Below are 21,266 nucleotides of genomic sequence, written 5' to 3'. Positions count from 1 at the left end.
CTGATCGAATTACATCAAGGTTCTCTCTCTAGTATTTATATACATCATAAGTTCAGGCTGAGTTGTGTATGATGAAAAAGCAAGCTGATGTTTATCAGCTTTTTCATGCTCTTTATTTCATGGGTGCCTCCATGCCCAATAGCGAAATCACATACAGTTTGCAAAACTTTCTCATTTACTAGATGGTTTCACAAATCTAAACAAGATGGCACAATTGTCCTTCCAGTTCTGTTTTCTTGTCTTTTCTGGAGAAAATTCATATTGTAGAACTGTTTCCTATATACATGTGATACATTTCTATCAGAATGGAACTGAGTGCCCATTCTAAACTGAAAATTGCAAGAAATCTTTTAACCAATTTTTAAAAATAAAAAAAAACGTTTTTTTGGGGGGGCTAAAAAAAACATAACACTCATACTCAGGTCCAAAAAATGAGGCAAATAAGGAAAAAATGGGGCACTTGGCATCTATGCAATGTTACAACCTTAGTCTCTGGTTCAGGCTGTAAAATCAGTGGAATAACTAAGAAGTGAAGGGATATAACTGATCAAATTATGGTGTTTTTATAATAGCAAGGTTTGTCACAGTGACTGATCATTACATTAATATATTATAAAATAATTATGCTCCATTTGGGTAAGAAATCTGTTTCAAAGTTATGATTGGGAAAATATTTTCACCATTAAAAAAGAGCAGTATGAAATAATATTATAACTTTAAATTTTAATTATGCACAGACATATTTACATAAAACAAAATTAATTTGTAAAATAAATAGAGTAAATATAGCAAAATTGTCACGTACCATAGCTACTTAAGTAAGGTGGGAAGATCTTGGGTCAAACTAAGACAAATTTGGCTGCCATGTCAAAACCCAGGAGAGATTCCATTCTGGAATAATGTGAGTATGCATGGTCTGGATATGTCAGAGCTGGACCATAAATTGGAAAATCCCTTGCTGCAGCCCAATCATCTATTCCATGAATCATGAACATGTCTGACATCATGAAACAGTATCCCATGACTGTGATAGGAGATAACTTTTGTCTTCAGAGAGAAATGAAATAAGTTCTTCATCTGGGAATGGGTGATGATGTGACACCAGTCATTGACAACACACATTTTCCTTTTAGCTGTTGCCTTCTTCTCCACAACTAAGGTTCCAAACTCATTTTTGATCAGGATATGCTTGAAAAAGACAGGAGTGAAGGGAATGTAGGGAGTGAAGGGAGGTGATTCTCTGGACATTGATGGATTAGAGGCAATCTCAACTCCTTGAGTGGAGTGGAAGTTGTTATGTCTCATCTGGGTAAGTCAAACTGAGTAGATTGTTGATCCAGCATGCATCGTCTTTGTGGGGCAATGAGAGCTAATGTACTCTGCGACCTTCATTTCTTAATTATCTTCAGAACGAAAACTGAAGGAAGAAAGGTGTATGCTCACATTATCTCCCTGCTGATTAAAAAAGCATGTTTCTGGGTTCAGGGAAAATAAAAAAGAAATGTCAAGCACTGCATGACCTCAAAAGACACCGACCTGGTGGAAGGTTCTTGGTGGGACAACTCAGCATGGAGCAGCTGTTTTCGCTTAATGATGAACCAGCCAATGCACTGATCTGGCCAGGAATGTGTCACATTTGAATATTACCTGATAATGGCAGTATCCATGAAGATATTCCCCTGCCATAAAGAAAAGGTCTGGTAACTGTTTCCCACTTGCAGAGGTATGTCACCACAACTAAAATGTCTGCCATCACCATCCATCTGTGGATATGTTCCACCAATGTGTGTGGAAGACACTGAGAATGGCTTTCATTCCTAAGAGTTGATATGAAGAACTCTCTGGTAGAAACTGGCATTGTAACAGGTCATCTCATACAGTGAGTCGACTAAGCTTCCTCAACTGAATATCTGTTTGATGCTTTCTCTGATACATTTCTTTCAAAGAGAAAGATGCCAATATGTATTGCGAATTCCATAACTTGGTGGACAAAATGTTGAGAAGCGACAAGGTCTGACTTTAGTGCACTGATTATCCACCACACAATGAGGGAAGTAAGGTTGTTCATGTCATGCCATACTTACTAAATATTTTGTGGTATGTCATGCAGGAACATCACTGTCTCTGTGGTTCATGTCCAGAACTCTTAATGAAGGCCCATAGTCTTAGACTGGGGCCATATGAAACAGAATATGGAAGTACATGTCAAGACTGGTACATACTCATTGCATCTTTCTTGCAGGTTTCAACTACTGCTGGATTTCATATACATAAATGTTCTACACCACCCTTTACAAGCAGACAACTACATTTTCATGTGCAAAAACATTTCCCTTCATGGGATCACTTGGGAGTTCTTACATAAAGATAAGACACTGAAAGTGAAAGGGTTCAGATAAGGAAATCTAGTGACTCCCTATCATGATTTGGATCACCCATCATTTTCTGAAAATGGTTGGTTCGAATCTGACAAAATGGTAGTAATCTGGTGCCTCAGGTAGGTCATCAAACAGTTTGGATACAGCGGATCAATGAAAGTTGACACAAGGCTTGAGGAAGGAGAAAGTATCTCTTTCTCCCCTTGCTGCCTGCACATGAAAATAGGGCCATGTTACCTCCTATAATTCACTTGGCCAGGAGAAAAAAAAAGAAAAACCTGCCACGGCTGTGAACCAACAATGCAAATTATCTGGCAACAGTTGTCCCTTCTCTTGTATGTTCCATAACTGGGTCATGCAGAAATAGGAGATTGCGCTAGAAGTTAAAGGAATTTTTTTATCCCTTTTTCAGTCTCACGTCCTCATTTTGACACCCTAAGAGAACTGGAGAACCAAAATGGTGGAAATGCATAAAAAACAATAATGCTTAATTAAGTTTTTTTTAGCTCAATGAAATTAATTGTCATATGCATGAAGTCAAGTAGAGAAAGTTGACACAACATTCCTAACTTTTGACTTGTCATCAAAGTGATACAATTTCTCTGCAACTGACTTTTTACTAGCAGGGTGAGAAAAAACCATAGTGAAGTTCTTGTGTTACAAGGATTGCAAATGATCTTGTGTTACCAGGATTGTAAATGCTCTGAGATGCAATGTAATTTTTGCAATCTTAACAACTGTAGCAAGATAATGACTTAAGAACTGTTGTCATTATCTAGATCCATCAAAGAATTGGCCTTGCAGCCAGAACTGATTGATGGTGGAGATCTTGCCAATCAATAAAAAATCCTACTGAGTGCAGTTAATTAAATTTCCTCCTTTCCAGTGTCAGATCAGCATTTCCATTTCACAAACCTTATCAATATTCAGGAATACACCGGATAAAATGAAAAAAGTGACTGGAATATGGTCGACTGTTTCTTATTCCAGTGCCTTGTCAAATTTACTGACCTGAAATGGAATTAATCTAATTAACTACAGTAGTCCCCCTCTTGAACGGCCCCCCTCCGTCCAGCTGCCACCCGCTCCTTACGGCCAGAATCCGTTGGCACCGACGAGTTTGTGTTCAAAAGCACCCCTCATTAAAGGCCACCCGGTTAAAACAACCAGCATGTTAGTGCAATAATATATAATTTACCCCTCACAAGCAGCCACATTTTTATTTTGATATGTATCCAGAACCAGTATTTTATTCATAACATGTGTTAAGTAATCCAATTTCTGTTTCCCGATGTCAGGTTTTCGTTACTGAAAGAAGTGTTGACTAAAGTACAAGTACTACTAAGGTTAATATTATATCATTTACGCCTCACGGGAAGCCACATTTGTTCCATAAAGCCAAGAAAGACTCAAATTTTAATCAATACAAAAGGGTAAGTACATGTAATCCAATTAGCCTTACTGCTGTGTTATGATAAGATGTCCGGTTTAGTCACTTCGATAATTGTTAAAATTACAATTATTGAACAGTAATAACAGCTGAGAAGTGGCAGCATTGATGTTTAATACACAAGTCAGCACGAAAATGCTTTTCATAACCTTTATGGCTTCCCTTAGTAAGATGTTCACTTCGATAATTAGTGGCTATTACTAATGACAATAATTGTCAAAATTACAAATCTGCGTGATGTTAAATGGTACATATCGAAGCCATTTTGGCTTCACTCACTTAGTGTAAAGAAATATATAAAAACAATAGGGTACCAGACTGCAACTAACGAATCACGTGACAAGATCACTTCCTTTAAAATCATATGGCAATTTGTTTAGATGCATAAAAAATTGTTTTATCAGTATTGTAGTTGGCAACATGAATAACTTACTGCAAAAAGATCAACATGTCATTGAGGAAAAGAAAAATTTTCAGTTTTGAAGTGAAAGTGAAAGTAATTCAATTGACCGAGAGGTTCGGTGTATGTGTGTCGAGGGTCCTTGCAGAAAACTAATGTTGGAAAGACTCAGATAAACAATATCGAGAAAGATAAGGAAACAATTCTGCAGAAGTGGGAAGGTGAAATGAATGAAGAAAGTTAGATTGTTTGAGCCAAGAGATGTTTGTATCCTGATTTGAATGACAAGAAAAAGAAACAATTTTGTCAGCTGAATTGAGATATGATGACTTTACCGCAAGTAACAGATGGTTGCACAGATTTCAAGTCAGACACAACATTAGGTGTTCTGTTCTTAGTGAAGAATCAGCTGATGTTAATAATGAAGTTGTCAAAGATTGGAACAAAAGACTAAATGATATATGCTGGGGATATGACAGCAAGGATATTTTTAATTGTGACGAGACTGGTTTGTTTTTTTTGACTGTTACCAACAGAGTGACAGATGATGTGATCTGTAACATAATTATAAAGACAGTTTTAAAACTATATCAATGGTTATTCATAACATTCTTTTGAAAATGATGAAACAGTTTGTTATTCATTTATTTTACAACATGCATGTGATATTTTAATGAAAATATTAAATGCTTTAGAATTAAATGTACTTGTGACTTTCTTCATATGTATTTACTATTTACATTTGTCATCCCCCTCTAGAAAGGCCACCCTCATTATAAGGCCACTTCCCTGCTGCAGTAGGGGTGGCCTTATAAGAGGGGGACTACTGTATATCAGTATATAAAAGAAAGTGAAATCTCTACCTTAACTCTATCTAGCTGCACAATATTAAAGAATGCAAGGTAAAGTAACTGAGAATAATTATAATTATTGTAACATCACAAACAATCACCATTACCACATTTATCAAATACATCAATTTTCAATTTGTTCACTTAAACAATAAATATTTCAAAATGAATGAGCACACGCAATCTGATGACATATATTGGTGACACAACATTACATAATGTTCTGAAATGAAAAAAAGCAGTATATTTATTGGGACTGCAACTTTTTTCAAGGAAAGTAATGGTCTGCAACTTTCAAAATCCTCTTGTGCAAGGGACAAATTTGACTGTAAACCCTCATTACTCACAGGCAGAGTGATAAGGATTGAAAGCTCTCACAACTTATGGGTGTGGTCCTTTGTTGAGCCCTCATGCCTCAATGATGTCCTAGGCTTATCTGCATAATGATATTTCTACTTGTTGATGTACCAGCAATAAAACCATTTGTCATATTGATCATTCGAAATTCCAATGATTGATTGAAATTGCCTGTGCTTTCTACTGTAGTCATGGATACAGCATCTTCTGGCACTGTTTCTTCATCAGCATCAGGGGGCCCCGAGTGGCCGAGTGGTCTAAAGCGCTCTCCGTTACGGACCACTGCCATCTCACCTCTGTCTGCGTGGGTTCGAGTCCAAGGCTCGGCTAGCGTGGGTACGTGGGAAAGCCTGCCAGTAGCTTCTCGTGGGTCGGTGGTTCTTCCCTGGGTTTTTCAGGGTTCTTCCTCCACCATTAATACTGGCCACCATGTATAGCCTATCGTGTGCTGAAAAATGGCGTTAAACACTACAACAACAACAATCATCAGCATCAGGTGGTAGGGTGGAAAGAGCATTTTGACATCACCCATAAGAATAATCAAAGCTCTCCTTTGTTTATGGATACAGCATATTCTGGTGGTATTCTTCATGTGGGGAAGAGGGCAACTTGCCATCACCCATGGGACTAATCAATGATTTCTACTGTATTCACAGACACAGCATGTTTTGATCCTGCTTCTGCATCTACATGAGGGTTGGAGAGGGCATGAAAAATATACAGAAATACATTTTTTGCCTTCCTGGGAGGTCTCGATTATCCTAATGTAATGTGGTCCAGTGATGTATTTGATGGATAAATGGGTGGGTAATCAATAAAGCACAGTAGTTTGTTCCCAATTTAGCACTTTGTTTAGAGCGCTTTTGTTTCTTTACCTGCTATCTGTTCCTGTTCCAGCAATAAACCTCTTCGATGGATTGGTATCATACACTTTCTTCAGTGTAATGTCCTTGCTGCTGATAACGTGGACATCGCCTCCTTTCCCGCCCACTCCACCATACTTAGGAAGCCCCTGTCCTCCTCCTCCCCCTCGCACATAGATTCTTAATGAATCAAAGAATTTTTTCTGTATTTTAAAAGCAAATGTATATTTAATGTCAAGCAAAATAGAGTATGCAGTCAACCATTACTGGTATAAAAACACATACACGGAAGCAGTCAATCATGGCTAGTATAAATACATACATGGAAGCAGTCAACCATGGTTGATATAATAAAATATATATGGAAGTTAAAAACTTTAAATACATTAAATAAAGATGTGGCTATAATATCATAAGATTCATTCACAGAGTCAGTTTATGGTGTTACTAGTCTATGGTCTTGTACTAAGTAACAGAAAGAAGCAAAACTAACATGTTTTGTAAACCTTAACAAATAATTTAAGGCTCTAAGTTTTAAAATGAAAATTTAAGAGGAACTTAACAGTACTGTGAATTAAACCCAAAATAGTCCTAAAAATATCTTTCACAAGTCCAATAGAACAGAGTGTTCTGAATGAATTCCAGGTCCTGAATGTGCTGATGTACCAATATCATTTAATATGCTTAAAGGGGACAAAAACCGCGACAATCACAATTTTATTGTAAATAGCAAAATATTTTGTAGTTTGTGTATATAATCTATCCCGACTAGTTTTTTCTTTGCATCTATTGTATTTGCACAAACATTTCATACAAAATATTGACCTGTATTCCGAGATCAAACAGAAAGAACCTTCCCCGAATTTGTTAACTCCCTTCCATACAAACAGGATGTGACATCATTTGAGATGATTAACGCATAGGAGTTGTATTCAATTTGTGCAGTGAAGTGTCAAGTAGAAACAAGATGGTTCAATGCGCAGCTCTAAATTGCGTGAATAATAGCAGTTCTGGAACAATCCTCAATTATTTTACTCTTTTATTTTTTCTCCATCTTTGAAAAGTAAGAAATTATCTACCAAATGAAATAACATTAAAGAAATGTTTATGCTTTTTCATTCAATGTTTCCAATTTATTATGCACATTTGATTTTGTATGTAACTGCATCGGATGAATATTCATTTTTCTTCTACACTTATGTTCAAGACTGTTTTCCACTCATATAATAAACCCCTCCTTCCCATTCTGCATTCATCTTGTTTGTGTAATGTCGATAATAGAAAAATAAATCACTTATAATTGAAAGTCTGTGTGTTCATATAACCTCGTTAGATTTCTTATAACTACACATACCAGAACACCACGATACAATTTTTAAAACAAATGTTACTGTTAATTTTCTTGATTGATAAATCTATTATAGTAACATTATTCATTAAAGTGGTAATTACTCTCAAACTTGGACCAGGCTGATTCGGTACAAATCGCTGACTGATTCTGCCCATATATCTGGCTGATTCTCCAAACTTCCAAGCTGATTTGGACCATGTGAACTATTATTCAGTTTAGTCTAGGATTTAAATGTGACATTTAAGTTTGTTTTTAAAGATGATCTTCTCATTATGTCCCAAGCACTTTGAGCAGTTCAAATATGCATTTAAAGTAACAAAATCCTGTTAGTACGCGTGATCATGGTATTGTTATATATAATAAAATAACGTAATCATGTTTATTGTGCATCGGCAATTTAGTAGTGAAATATTTTTTAAACTTCTCGTTCAACTTTAAATAGTTTGTTTTATTCAGAAATAATAAAATTACGAACACTGACACAATAGAAGAAACAAACTAAATGATGGGCATAGTACATGATAGCTTTCAGAAACCGTCCGAATTCTATGCATTAGCCATGATGTTGAACTCAATAGCAACTTGATTTCCTGAGTAGGCGTGAATGATGCTTTTTATCGAGTTCAAGTATCATTCGTCAATGGTTAGCAAATCTCAATGAAAAATCAGATTAAATTGTTCAGTTAGAGAGAAAATACTATAACCATTTGGATTATTGACAGCAAGAATTCAGTCGATTTCGGGTTATAGAAGTCATCTCAGGATGAATTTAGTTATTAGGTTGGAGCCCTTTCATGTATAAAATTGCAGATGTCACATCATGTTTACGCCCGTTCTATTTTTCCAATTAAGATGCATTTAATGATTTAAAGAGCAGAGCAAAAGGGATAGATACCAATTCTTTTTCGTTAAGTACAGAAGCAGAGTTGATCAAAAGGAAAAGTTGAAAAGTTGCAAATTTTATAGATTTAATAAGTTATTAAGTTGCAGAAAAACAACAATAAATAAAGCCTTAACAACCATGTAGCGACATCTCAGAATTACTATATATGATCCTTAGGATGACTTCTCCAGAGTGGGACGACTTCTCCGACCACCATGGGGCGACTTCTTCTAACATATGGAATGAGGTCTCCCAGGGCGAGTTCTCCATAATTCATTATCAACAATGCCAGTGTGTACACAGTGTCTCAAATGATGTCACACCAACAATTTTTACAGGCGGAGGGAAGCACGTTGTTCTATTCAAGACGGATCGGGAGAGATAATTGGTTTTTCATAAATTTCTTCATAACAAGTAAGAATAGAAGGTATAAATTTTCAGAAAATGAACCTTATACATATAGCCAATTTGTTTATGAAGTTTGTGCAAATTTCAGTTTTGAATGTTGGTCCCCTTTAAGGGTTTACAGTCTTGACATATCATAATGGCATTGTCCAAAACTTGTTTGAATGAATTCACAAGAATCCTAAACTAATACTTTATTCTAAAGTCAATTAGTACTTTGTAATTCCAATGAATAATCCAAACAAATGTGTTCTCTCAAATTATCTCTAAACACAGCATTAAAAACATCTGCACACTGATTTTAAAACAAGAACATCGAAATAGGAAAGAATTAATTTGCCAATATCATAATAACACCCTTAGACTCTACAGTGCAATATTTTCCTACTCAATCTGTGTTACAAAAGCTCCCATGTGACATAATTGACATTACATCCTCACATCACAACAAAACCCACCTGACTTAATTATCCAGTAAGAAATTATCCCAAACTTGTAAACAGGTTCATTATTAAGACTCAGTTTAAAACTTGTAAACAACTATTTATAGCTCACTGCCATATACAGTCTGGGACCAAAAGTTAAAGACACACACTATATAAATATATATAACAATGGCTATAAGATTGATCTTGTTATAGTCACTAGGTCAGTTACTGGCTCATGTCTGGTCACAACAGGCAATATGAATTGCAGTTGGTCAGTATATCAAGACTTGGGCTACCAGAGCTCACCTTGTGCCCATAACAGGGCAAATAGTACAATTATCATTCAGTAGTACAATGGTATTATTCTTTGTGCCTGCTCAATAAATTATTTTGCGTTTCCTCTCAATAACATATGTGTTTCTTTTCTTTTTTGAAAAGGATGAGAGATAAGGTTAGGGGGTTTGAGAGTTTATAGAATCAAAGTGTAAAGAAATATAAAACATTTTCACATAATATTTAATAAAATGGAAGTATCATAAAATACTTCACTTATTATATAAGTTAAATTTCAACTGAAAACACAAGATACATCACCTTAAATCTTCTCTTTCTCTCCTCTGCCTCTTCTTCCAGTTGTAATTCTTTTGATTCTTTTATCTGCAAAATGTACAAACAAATAATTTCAGATCTAGAAATTCATGCAGACTAGTCTAGTTTTGTTTTTAAACAAAATTTAAGTTCATTGTAGCAATGCTGACAAACAAATTATGTTGTCTTTATGTGTAAGTATTACAACGCTGTGATTTAGATTTACTTGGGAATGTGGACAATTTGTTCAAGCCTTCCTCCACTATATAGGACAATTAGAACCCTTCATGTCTATTTCTACAGGAAAACCCAAATATAATGTACTCCACTATATGAAATATGAATATAACTAGGTCTTGGCAGGATTCCCCAATTTGTACCTTTTCACCATTTCTCCTGCTTTTTTTAAAAGACAACACAGTTTATTGCCAAAGTAATGACAGTTTGATTGGCAGATTTGGCAAGACTGATTCTTGAAGCAAAAATAGTCTAAACACGTTTTTTCTAAACTAATAAATATGTTAAAATTTACTATTTGTGAATTACCAGTATCATTTCAAATATGTAAACAGTAAGTAACTGCTTTTTTAGCTAGCTTATTTTTGAAGAACATCAGCTCAAGTTTGTGAATAGTGGCAATGTTTCTGTAAAGTCAGATTTTGTTCTATATATAAAAAGCAAAGCATAATTAAGTTGCTGGAATAGCATTCAAGTGTAATTCGTTTTGTAGAAAATTTATCAGCAAAGCAAGTAATGCCCAACAACACTAAATTTCAAAAACTCTCAATAATGGAGTTTTACTTGTGATTTTTAAAAATGTTCTTAATGGCTTGTTCAAGATCTTGCAGGTTAAAGTGAAACGAATAATAATTCAGCTGTCCCTTGCTCAAGCTTGCACTAGTGTAAAGAAACAACATATTAAATGGCATCTATTAAGAATATCAAGAGTCAATAGAAACTATAAAAATCAAGACTTGCTGCAGATGCTAATGAATATAAACACTGCTTATCCACTGAAAAAGACAATGTTCGTACATTTAAACAATGGCTGACCTCGGAACCTGGATGAAAACATTGCTTTACATGAAATTTGTAAAGCTCCAATAAAATGTGATTTTTTTCTCCCTTCATATCTGAAGTGTAACAACTGCAACATTGCGAGAAAAATAATATTAAAAAGGGAGAAATGTTTGGCATATGTAAATAGGAGTCAGGTTTGTGTTGTTTTTTAAAGTTACCAGCCCCATGCCCATTTTTAAAAACATTTTCTTTCAGCACTGTTCCATGAATACCAAACAATCCCAGCTAAAAGATAATGACTAAAAAAACTAGTGAGATTTCAATTCTGACTCCTCATTATGGAGTCAGGGTCAAATGACTCTTCAGTTTGAAATCTATTGAGGACGCTGTATTTAGAATAGTACTTTACTGATATACATATATTAAACACAAATGAAGATACTTGAGTAAACTTTTTAATGAATGATTTGTACAAGTGATAAATCTAACACATGTAACTGAATACCAGAAAATGTCACCAATAATTTATTCTCAAAGATAATAACCTTGTCTTCTCAAGTGACCTTTATTAGTGAACCAAGAATAATTACATTTCCAGGATTTACTGGAAAAGGCCAAGACTATTTTGTCTCCTATTTCTTTCTGAAACCAAGCATGTTTGTACATGACATAACTTGTCTATTAAAATTATGACTAAAGACACACCACACTGATATTATATCAACTGGCATGACAAGACAGTTACTTTTGTCGTTGACATTACACCTGACTGCGAAATTGTATTGTGTTAGCGCAATGTTCCTAATGCACACTCCACCAAGATTTTTAATGTGGTATGTCTAAAGTAAGTATACGAGTCAGTCTATAGACATAACATTACTTTTGTCAGGGTTAATAGGATATTTCTTTTGAAATTTTCTAGGTTTTTTTCAAGGTTCAAAATCATGTTTTCAAAAGTGCATTCTGATCATTGTTATCATTCCCATTAAAATACTAAACATCTGTGCATTAGAATAATGTAGTTGCTGAACTATGTTCATTTTACTCTGTCTACACTACACTATTTACAAAGTCCAAAATATTTTAGAGTGAATTTTTCAGTTCTTGTAGCTTGTCATCAAGCTGTTTTTCAAGAGCTCTAAGTTCAGTGATTTTGTCCTTAACACCTTTCCTCAAACTATTTTATGTCGATAAATTTTTCTATAGGTCTCTGCTTTCAACGCATAGTCAGCTGCAGCAGCTGTCATTATCTCAAATTGTTTTTCAGTACCTGCCTTTCTTCTTCACCCACGCACATACGACAACAAAAAGTAACAATGATATTTGTTTTCTTGTATTATCACTTATTTAAGAACAGCGTATGGATATTTTAAACTATTTCATATTAGATATATTAATATTTCTCTCAGCTTAGCTGTAGTCTCTATTTTTAGATTCATCGTGCTCATTGCACTTATTGTCTGTCCTATTTCCAGTCAATCGAAATAAGGAACTGGATCGAATTAATTTTATAATTAAGTCTATATACAGTTACTATTTTAAATATCAAATCTGTGCGTTCACACACTTCTTTCATCAAAAATGATTTCATGCTGAAGACTTCTTGTTTTGCCATATTAGCCACCATTATGAGAGCTTGGTGTTTTTCCCCCAGCTGCATGTGACCATAGAGCACTCTCTCCCACTGCATGCAAATCAATATCCTTCTGGCATAATTGGCATTGTACAAAGCTCTCTGAGAAAGGTCTCATAATCCAAACTTCATATAGTTTTCCAAACTTTATATAGTTTTCTTTGTCTAGCCACCAAGGTTAAAATCTGCAGCCAGCCATTTTGAAGCATATAAATAATTCAAAACTAAACCGCGGCTACATCTGGGCTTTGTACAATTTGAAATTCAAAATGTACGACTGCGCAGTAAGCCAGTTGCAGAAATGTCCCTTCCAGCACAAACTTAGCAAGAAATCTTTTGTTTCCTTTTTTTAAATCTGTAAAATGAAAACTATTTATTAATTCCATTTGTTTTCACGAAAATCAAGGCTTTTCAAGGTATCCAGACAATATTTTGAATTTTCAAGGTGTTTTCAAGGCCTTGAGGGAACAATTCATTTTTCAAGGCTTTTCAAGGTCACCTACAGACCCCGTTTTGTGAATATGACTTGTCTTATTGAAATGTATAATAAATTATAAATTAAACAATGAATGTGACTAAATTAAAGTAAAGAATAAACACATCGAATGAGGAGTGACATATCAAATCAAATGCCAAAAATAGCCATTTTGCCAAGCAATACAAGTCATTGTAGTCTAATACAACTACATTGGCAAGATGTCCATGTAAGGCATAACTTATACTATAATACGTGCCATAAGCTATTTAGTTATAAGATATTAATATATGATATCATATTGATAATAATGTAATTGTTTATAAGTTTTATTAAATTAATCACACTTACCTAGGATGTACCATGCACATACACCCATGCATATGACATTTTTAATGTTAGTATTTCCAAACGATAATAAATTGACTTCTAAAATATGAAATGAAATTTATCATAGATATAGATAATTTATGTTATGTATAAGCTGCAATTTATATATGACACTAATGAATCTGCAACTAATTGTGAATAAAAGAAAAGTATTAATTTGTCATATGAATCAAAGGTCTCACTAGTATTCTAAAACTAGGAGTCCAGGTCTTCCATTTTGGTAAAAATAGGAGTACCACCATCAAAAGTTGCAGTCCCTTCTTTCCTACAGAATTAACACAGACGTGAGTGCATCTATTTTTTGATGGATAGGTTTTCGTAATGTAATCACTCACTTTAATATAGCTTCATTACAACAGTCCATTGACAGTATTACAAATTTATGGTTTATTTATTTGTCTACGTACTTGTAGTAATTTTAGGCAATGGTTAAATAGCATCTGATTTGCTGTTTTTTCTGTATTTTCGCAAATACGTGTCAAGTCAGAAAACAGCTTATACCATAAAGCGCATCTTGTGAATTCCACAACATAGCATTGTCCCATACGTTTCTAACCTACATAATTTGCATTGTAAAGTGTTTCTGACCTACATAATTTGCATTGTAAAGTTAAATCTTTAATAAAATAATACCAAGGCTTTGCTTTCAATGATTTGTATATTTTTCTGAATATATCTGCCCAATGATTTACGAAAACAGACAATCTAATAATATGGTAAATCCCAGACTTAGTAAAGTCTGCCATTATTTCCCGTTAGGCCTACTGGTTCAATTACAGTTTCAAACTAATTTTATGATGAAATAGTGTACAAGAGGCTGTTAATATATATCCAGATCACCGATTCTGATCTTAAAACATAAGTTTGTATGTTTTATCGTCAAAGGATATCATGCAGGAAATTGATAGTTGCTACCTTACTCGGAAAGGGGTTAATGGTCAATCAGCTATCAAAACATATGCTTGTGAATGACCAAGAGTTTGTTTGTCAACGTAATTGATATCAAAACTAGGTCCAGCTTCTAACCAGTCTAAGGCGAGGGGCATAATTAAAAAAAGTATGGTCAGTCAATGTACCTCTTAAATAATCACAGGGCGAAGTCATTTTCGCTTTCCAAACAGAAGGCGAAGTTTACATTTTTAGGCGACTTAGTAACCCACTTTGCCTGGTTGCATAACCACTGGCCCTTCCCAAAAAAATATGAAAATTAGAAGAACTGTTGGTTGCCATTGAATTTAATTTCTACATCCTTTATAACACAGACATAGCTCTTGTTCATTCTTAGAGTGAGATTGAATTTTGTCAATCCAAGTAAGGACTTATTCCAAACACTAAGCTAGGCATTACACACTTTCTTACACTTAGCTACAGCCCCATCCAAACTATCAATTCTAGCATCTTTAGCACTCTTCTGAATCTCATAGCAATCTTTGTAAGTTTGCAGTTTAACCCCAAAATACTTATCCAAATTTACAAATGGCATTCTGTCTAAGTCTCAACATGTCTTGATTCTGAGGTCACGTGCACTGCTTATTCTGCTACTCTCGGAAATGAATACAATAACGAAAGCTAAAGTTGTTTTTTTTATGTACATTTATAAATGACCACATGTATGTCTCTGGGTCTTTCTGCCTCTAAATTCAATCACTGTAAATATCAATACATTTTCCCACCCAGCCGCTAGTCAGAGCTTTTGAACTTGCTGCCCAGCTATTGCATCAAGTTCTTTTTGATGTACTCTTATAATGGCAACATGTATCTACATCAAGGGGTCTTTCAGTCACTGAATTCTGTCATTGTAAATACATGTATCAGCACAGCTAATTGATCAACACATTTTCCCACAAAGCAGGTCTGGCAAGTCTTCAAATTTTGCTGCACACCTATTACATGTGTACGGAGAACTCCCGCCTCAGTGATTTTCCCAGATCAAAAATTGGCGTCCAAATACATGTAACTAAGCATTTTCGAGACCTCTGTCAATGGATATGAAATTACATTTGTGAACACAAATGTACTGTGTACAGGACTGTTTGCAATAATTGCACTTCATTCATGTAATGCATAATTTTAAAATCATTCATTCAGCGTATTTAATAGAATAAGGTAACGATTTTATGTTGCAATTAACAGCTTGACATAATAGTCATAAACACATAAAGGCCAGTCATATCTGCAAAGGAATACAGGATAGCAGGGCATCATTTTAGTAATACTGACACAATCATCTTCCAAAAACAAATATATTTTTGTAATCATCGTCTATCCCATTCCTGGAATAATAAAATATGGAACAGATTAGATATGCAATTTTGATATATAACAAAAAGAGATGTCACATCCACAAATATTATATCATATCTGGAAACATGGGTCACATACGCACTTAATCTATAATCTTTTTAATGCACATTCCATTCAGCCCCATGTTTTGAGTGTACACTTCATCCAGCCCTGTATTTCATAAGCACAGTCCATCCAGTCCAGTGGTTTAATACACACTTAATCCAGCCCAATGTTTTTCAATGCATGCTCCAGCCAGCCCAGTGTTTTAATGCATAATCCATCAAACATTCAATCAAAAGTTTGCCTACTTCTGTTGAACTCTTATCTGATTTTAAATATAATTGTGCGTTTATCTGGCTAAACAGAAGACACATTCTTAGATGCCCTACACAATCACTCACTCAATGATTCTACTTTTCCTATCTTTTTGTCTCAATACAGAGATCAAAATAATCGTAAAATGAGATCCAAGCATATGGTTGTTATTATAGCATAGGTATTATAGTACTGTATATACCACACAATCACTCACTGAATAAGAACTAAACTATATGCTACACATGATTGGTGATGTAGGTGAAATAAGAAAATACTTTTGGGCTATTTCACAATATAATGAATAATCGGTTAATTAATCTCCATTTACAGCCAATTAACACTGGCAGGTAGTCAATTAATGTTAAGCTTAATTTACAAATCACAGAGTCAGTCAGTTTCAGTTAAAGAGCAAGTTTTCCCAACAAGAGCCAAAATTCAAATTGAAGGAAAATAACCCACAGATCAACATTTTAATGTGGGAACGTGGACTTAAGAGTTTGGGTCTGAAGGAATATAGCACAAATAGAGAAAATCATACTTTGTGTTTATATTCAATATAATATTATTTTTGGTCACTGGAATTAAATACAGCTCTACCTTGTTATAATGCACTAGTTAGGGTCCATAACCACTCGTTACGTTATATCCCAAATAATAAGAACAGGATAAGGTATCAAACTGCAAGCTGTTTTATACAACTAACCTTGGTACCAAACAAATTATAAAAAGTTGTCAAATATAAGTGATTGAATAAGAAAACAAAAATATAACACTAAGTTTCATGTTGTTTTCTTTCAATCCAAATTGATATACATTGCCATGTTTTGGTCATATTAGTATCACACTAGGTATATCAGAATCAGATTGCAACAAAGAATATAATGAATGAACTGCTTTCCTGAATTTTTCAATGGTCATTACATTACATTAAATTAATGTTTGCTTTGTTTTAGACATTTAGTCATTAAACAAACCCAATTGAAATAAATTTTGGCCTTGTTTTAGTCAGTAAATGGTTTGACATTAAAAAACCTTTCTTTGGAAAATTAACCTGTGCTTTGAATAAAGGAATCTAGCATGCTAAATAAAAGGATCAACTTTTTTCTTCTTCTTTAATTAAAACAGTATAGTGTCAGTCTTCCAAACTTTTTGCATTTGCAATATCAAACATACTTGTTTTAAAAAAGTACAAAATTAGAAAATAGACAAGACTAATTTAATGTATTCTCCAAAATTTGGGTTACAATGTAAAATAAACCCACCTACTGATTAATATGACATGTTAGTGAACCATGATAAAAGTCATAAGACAAGATATTTATCATATGACAGTCATATGATAATTACTAATTTTTCCAAGTAAAATAGGTTTCTTCGAGAATACTTACTCAATCATAATACCTTAGAACTACTACTACCTTGCAAATCCAGCCCTCCCAGATACTACTTTTAGCTAAAGGGACCTAAAAGTTGTCTGCTGACCTATGTGGTGCTTGGGCAGAGTGATCTCCCCTTACATATAAGACTTGGCAACAAAGTCAAAGAATTCATCAGTTACTACTGGAGAGGAAGGCACACTATCTATGGATGTAACTGTGGGGAGTCTGGGAGGGTGTATGTGTATTATGATTGGTTAAGTATTCTTGAAGAAACATATTTTATTAGGAAAAATTGGTTTCTTCTTCAAATATGTCACCAAATCATAATACCTTAGGAGAATAGGTAAGAGGTGGAGAGAGGTACATCCCCTACCCTGGAGATATTGTCTCCAGTCCCTTAAGGTATGTAAGACAGCTTCTAAATAACCATACAGGAAGGGACTCTATCTGTTGAGGCACAGCTTCAAAAGGGAAAAATCCCCTTCCCTGCAAATCCAGTGGAAGTCGATTGATATGGAAAGGTGCATATATATGTCCTACCAGATTAAACTGGGCCCTCTGGAATAACAGATCTCGGAGACAAAAACTAGAGAATGTTGTCAGTTAGTGAGCAGTTCCAGTCTAATTTTAGTTTGGTGGCAACTGGTTGAACCTTGTGAGCTGAAATGGGTAATAAGTTCACTTAAGCTGGTGTTATTTCCCTTTACGCTGAGCAAATAACCCCTTACTCAAGGATGTGATAGTATGTTCTAATAGATCCTCTTGTCCTTTTATGAGAAGTAGAAAGAGACGTGATATCCCTCAACGCAACGGCTCTGTTCTATTAAGGAACCCAATGAAACCCCAGACTGGGTCTTGTAGGTGGCCTTCAGTCGATGTGCCAAGATGAGACATGACAAAAGTTTGGTTACCCATCGGAAAGGAGACGGTTCTTGGCAATGAAAGATGCCATCATGAGTAAGACTGACCCATCTTGTCGGAACAGGAATGTAATTCGGGTCTGCTGATGGGCTATGTATTTCGTTTCCTGTGAATCAAGTGCCTTTGGAGTACAGAGTTCATTAGTGGAATCTGTTTTCAACATCGACTCACAGGAGGTAGTCAAAAGCATGATGTTTAGAAAAAAAAACACAATAATCTGAAGGGAAAAAAATCAAAGATTACCCCATGACCCGTTCTGACATAGGACCCTCTCTAATCATACTATATAAGAGAGAAGGTATGCAACTTCCAAATACTTTGTTCCACCCATGACAAATTAAAAAGTATGTCAATGGAACATGAAAATGCATCCATTTGCTAGTGTCATATTTCATTCTGCCAGGAAAAAGACAGCACAGTAAGTATATTAATTACACATAAATTAGTTGAAGAGTATCGATATTTGTCCTACAATGTAAGACATAGCACATGCTGATTTTGTTTTAGTGCTATGTCTTACTATCCAAATAATGACCTTGTATAGCATGTTCCGATGTTATTGACATCGGAATGACAACTAATCAAAGTTTCAGGAACATCTCACACACTTGGCAGCCTATATCGACACTCTTCCACTAATTAATGTGTAATTAATATACTTACTGTGCTGTCTTTATCCTGGCAGAATGAAAATATGATACTAGCAAATGGCCACATTTTCACGTTCCATTGACATACATTTGAATTTCTTGCAATGCGACAATAGTCGAGGTGTGCCAAAGTAAATTCAAGAAATTCAAGTAGGTATATTTTGGGGACATGTTTCTTGAATGAAAAGAACTGTACCTTACAATTCCAATAGGCATAATATATTTTTATTCATTTTGTTAAAGATTAATATTTCAACTGAACCCGATTTTGGCATTCTTGGCTTTCAAGCCAAACGAAATGTAGGCCAAATGAAACTTGAAAACAGGTCCATTTCTTTTCATTTATTAGAGAAAAGACATCAGAGTAAGTAAAGTCCGACTAAAACATTATGACTTTACTTTGTAGAAAAGCATCGTTATTTTAGTTGTCAGTTGTGTGAAAACTTCCTGAAAATTTGACTTTCGTAACGATGTTAGTCAACATCAAAACGCGCTACACAGTGCTGTTAGTTAGGCTGTAAGACCTTGACGCCCACAACATAAACAACAGTGTCAAGGTCTTGCATGTAGGGCTACGATATATGCTGTCAAATGTGCGAGAAATTTCTGAAACTCTGACTACTCGTTCCGATGTCAGTGACATCGGAACACGCTATACAAGGCCGTTATTTGAATAGTGAGACAGCACTAAAACAAAATCAACATGTGCTATGTCTTACATTGTAGGACTAGGCAAATGTTGATTTTGTTAAAATAAAACGACCTTGTTAAAACCTACTTAGGCATTCCTCAGCCACCATTGCATTGCAACTAACTGAAATGTATGTCAAAGGAACATAAAAATGTTCATTTGCTAGTGTCAGATTTTGAGTCGATCACGACCAAGACAACAACGTAAGTATCTCAATAACTCTTAAATATATGGACGAATGCTGATAGTTATTGCCAAGTATGCGATAATCACGAAAATTTCACCTCTTATTCTCCTGTCAGTAGAGTTCAAAATACTACACAGCGCTGTACGTTAGGCAGTAAGTCTCTGACGCCCACAACATAAATATCAGCGTCAGGTCTTACATGTAGGACTAGAGTGGAACGAAGTATTTGAAAGTTACGTACCTTCTCTCTTATGTAGTATGATAGAGAGGGTCCTATGTCAGAATGGGTCATGGGGTACTCTAAGGTATTTTTGTCACTGTATAATTCTGTTCCTTCAAATTACTGTTGTTTTTTGTGTGTGTGTGTGTTTTGTTTTTTTTCAACATCATGCTCGCGTCGAGCACCTGTGTGTCGAATGCTTGCCTACTTTACTCCTCGTCAGCATTTGGAAGGAGCTTGAACATATCTCATGAATAATTTTCGGATATTTACCTCTATTTTTCTTTTTATATCTTTGATGTTTCTCGAGAAAAGTCTCCTTGGAATGAGAAATTTGGACAACATAACTGAACGAAGTGTCGCCTTCCTTAATTTTTGATGTGTTTTAGAAATGTAGTATTGTGAAAAGAAAACATCAAGCCTTTTGCCGACATGATCATTTTAAAAACTTAATTCACCCAGGGGCTTTTTCGAACCACGGCTGATTCGGACAAAATTATGGTCTGATTCGGACCAAACGCCAAGCTGATTCGGACCAAGTAAAATATTTTTTTTTATAATAAAAGAAAACCCACACAATCAAGAAAAAACAACACAAAACCAATGTAACACACATATACCTGGTTTATTTGGTAGTTATTACTGTGTTTTTGCAAAACATGGAGAATGTTAAAGGAAAGGTTGATATTCAGCTCATAAATTTAGTTCTTCATAAATTTCTAGCCACATTTCGAGTGCAAGAACAAACTTAAAGACCTGATAATGTTTCTTACCTTAAATATATTCAGCATGTTTTTTAAGTTTTCTAACTTCATGGTGTTTGTTTTTTGTAATCATATCATTATATATGTTTTTTATGTTATAGGTGTTGTCTACCGTTGTAAAGGGCTTAGAGCTTCAAAAGATAAGTTGCTATACAAAGTCATCATTATTATTATTATTATTATTATGGCCATTGAACTTTCAACACGGTCAGTAATGTATATAAGTTAAACCTTGGCTTTTATTGGTTTTGTCATGCAATGTCAGATATCAATTGTGTAAAGAGTTACTGATCACAATATTAAAATGTACTTTAGTGCTGTTGTTGCAAAGTGACAACAAACATGCTCTACCTGATCAAACAGGTTTTGCAAATTGGT

At 34.7% G+C, this 21,266-nt stretch overlaps 1 protein-coding gene across 1 annotated transcript in view; it reads right to left on the bottom strand.

The window, feature by feature from the left end:
* The window catches only part of LOC149776295 (GTP-binding protein 10 homolog), a 73,604-nt gene extending 53,032 nt beyond the window's left edge, over window positions 1–20,572 (bottom strand). The window contains exons 1-3 of the mRNA XM_089942756.1: window positions 20,398–20,572; window positions 9,961–10,023; window positions 6,312–6,502 (exon numbers count right to left, since the gene is read on the bottom strand). Of these exons, the coding sequence (XP_089798882.1) occupies window positions 6,312–6,502; window positions 9,961–10,023; window positions 20,398–20,469 (326 nt within the window). The 5' untranslated portion in view covers window positions 20,470–20,572. The remainder of the gene's footprint in view (window positions 1–6,311; window positions 6,503–9,960; window positions 10,024–20,397) is intronic.
* Between the last annotated feature and the right edge of the window lie 694 nt (window positions 20,573–21,266).

The sequence above is a fragment of the Sinohyriopsis cumingii genome, chromosome 18, assembly GCF_028554795.1.
Source record: "Sinohyriopsis cumingii isolate HCF-2022 chromosome 18, ASM2855479v2, whole genome shotgun sequence".
Lineage (NCBI taxonomy): Eukaryota > Metazoa > Mollusca > Bivalvia > Unionida > Unionidae > Sinohyriopsis > Sinohyriopsis cumingii.
This window is presented reverse-complemented; position numbering and strand designations above follow the sequence as displayed.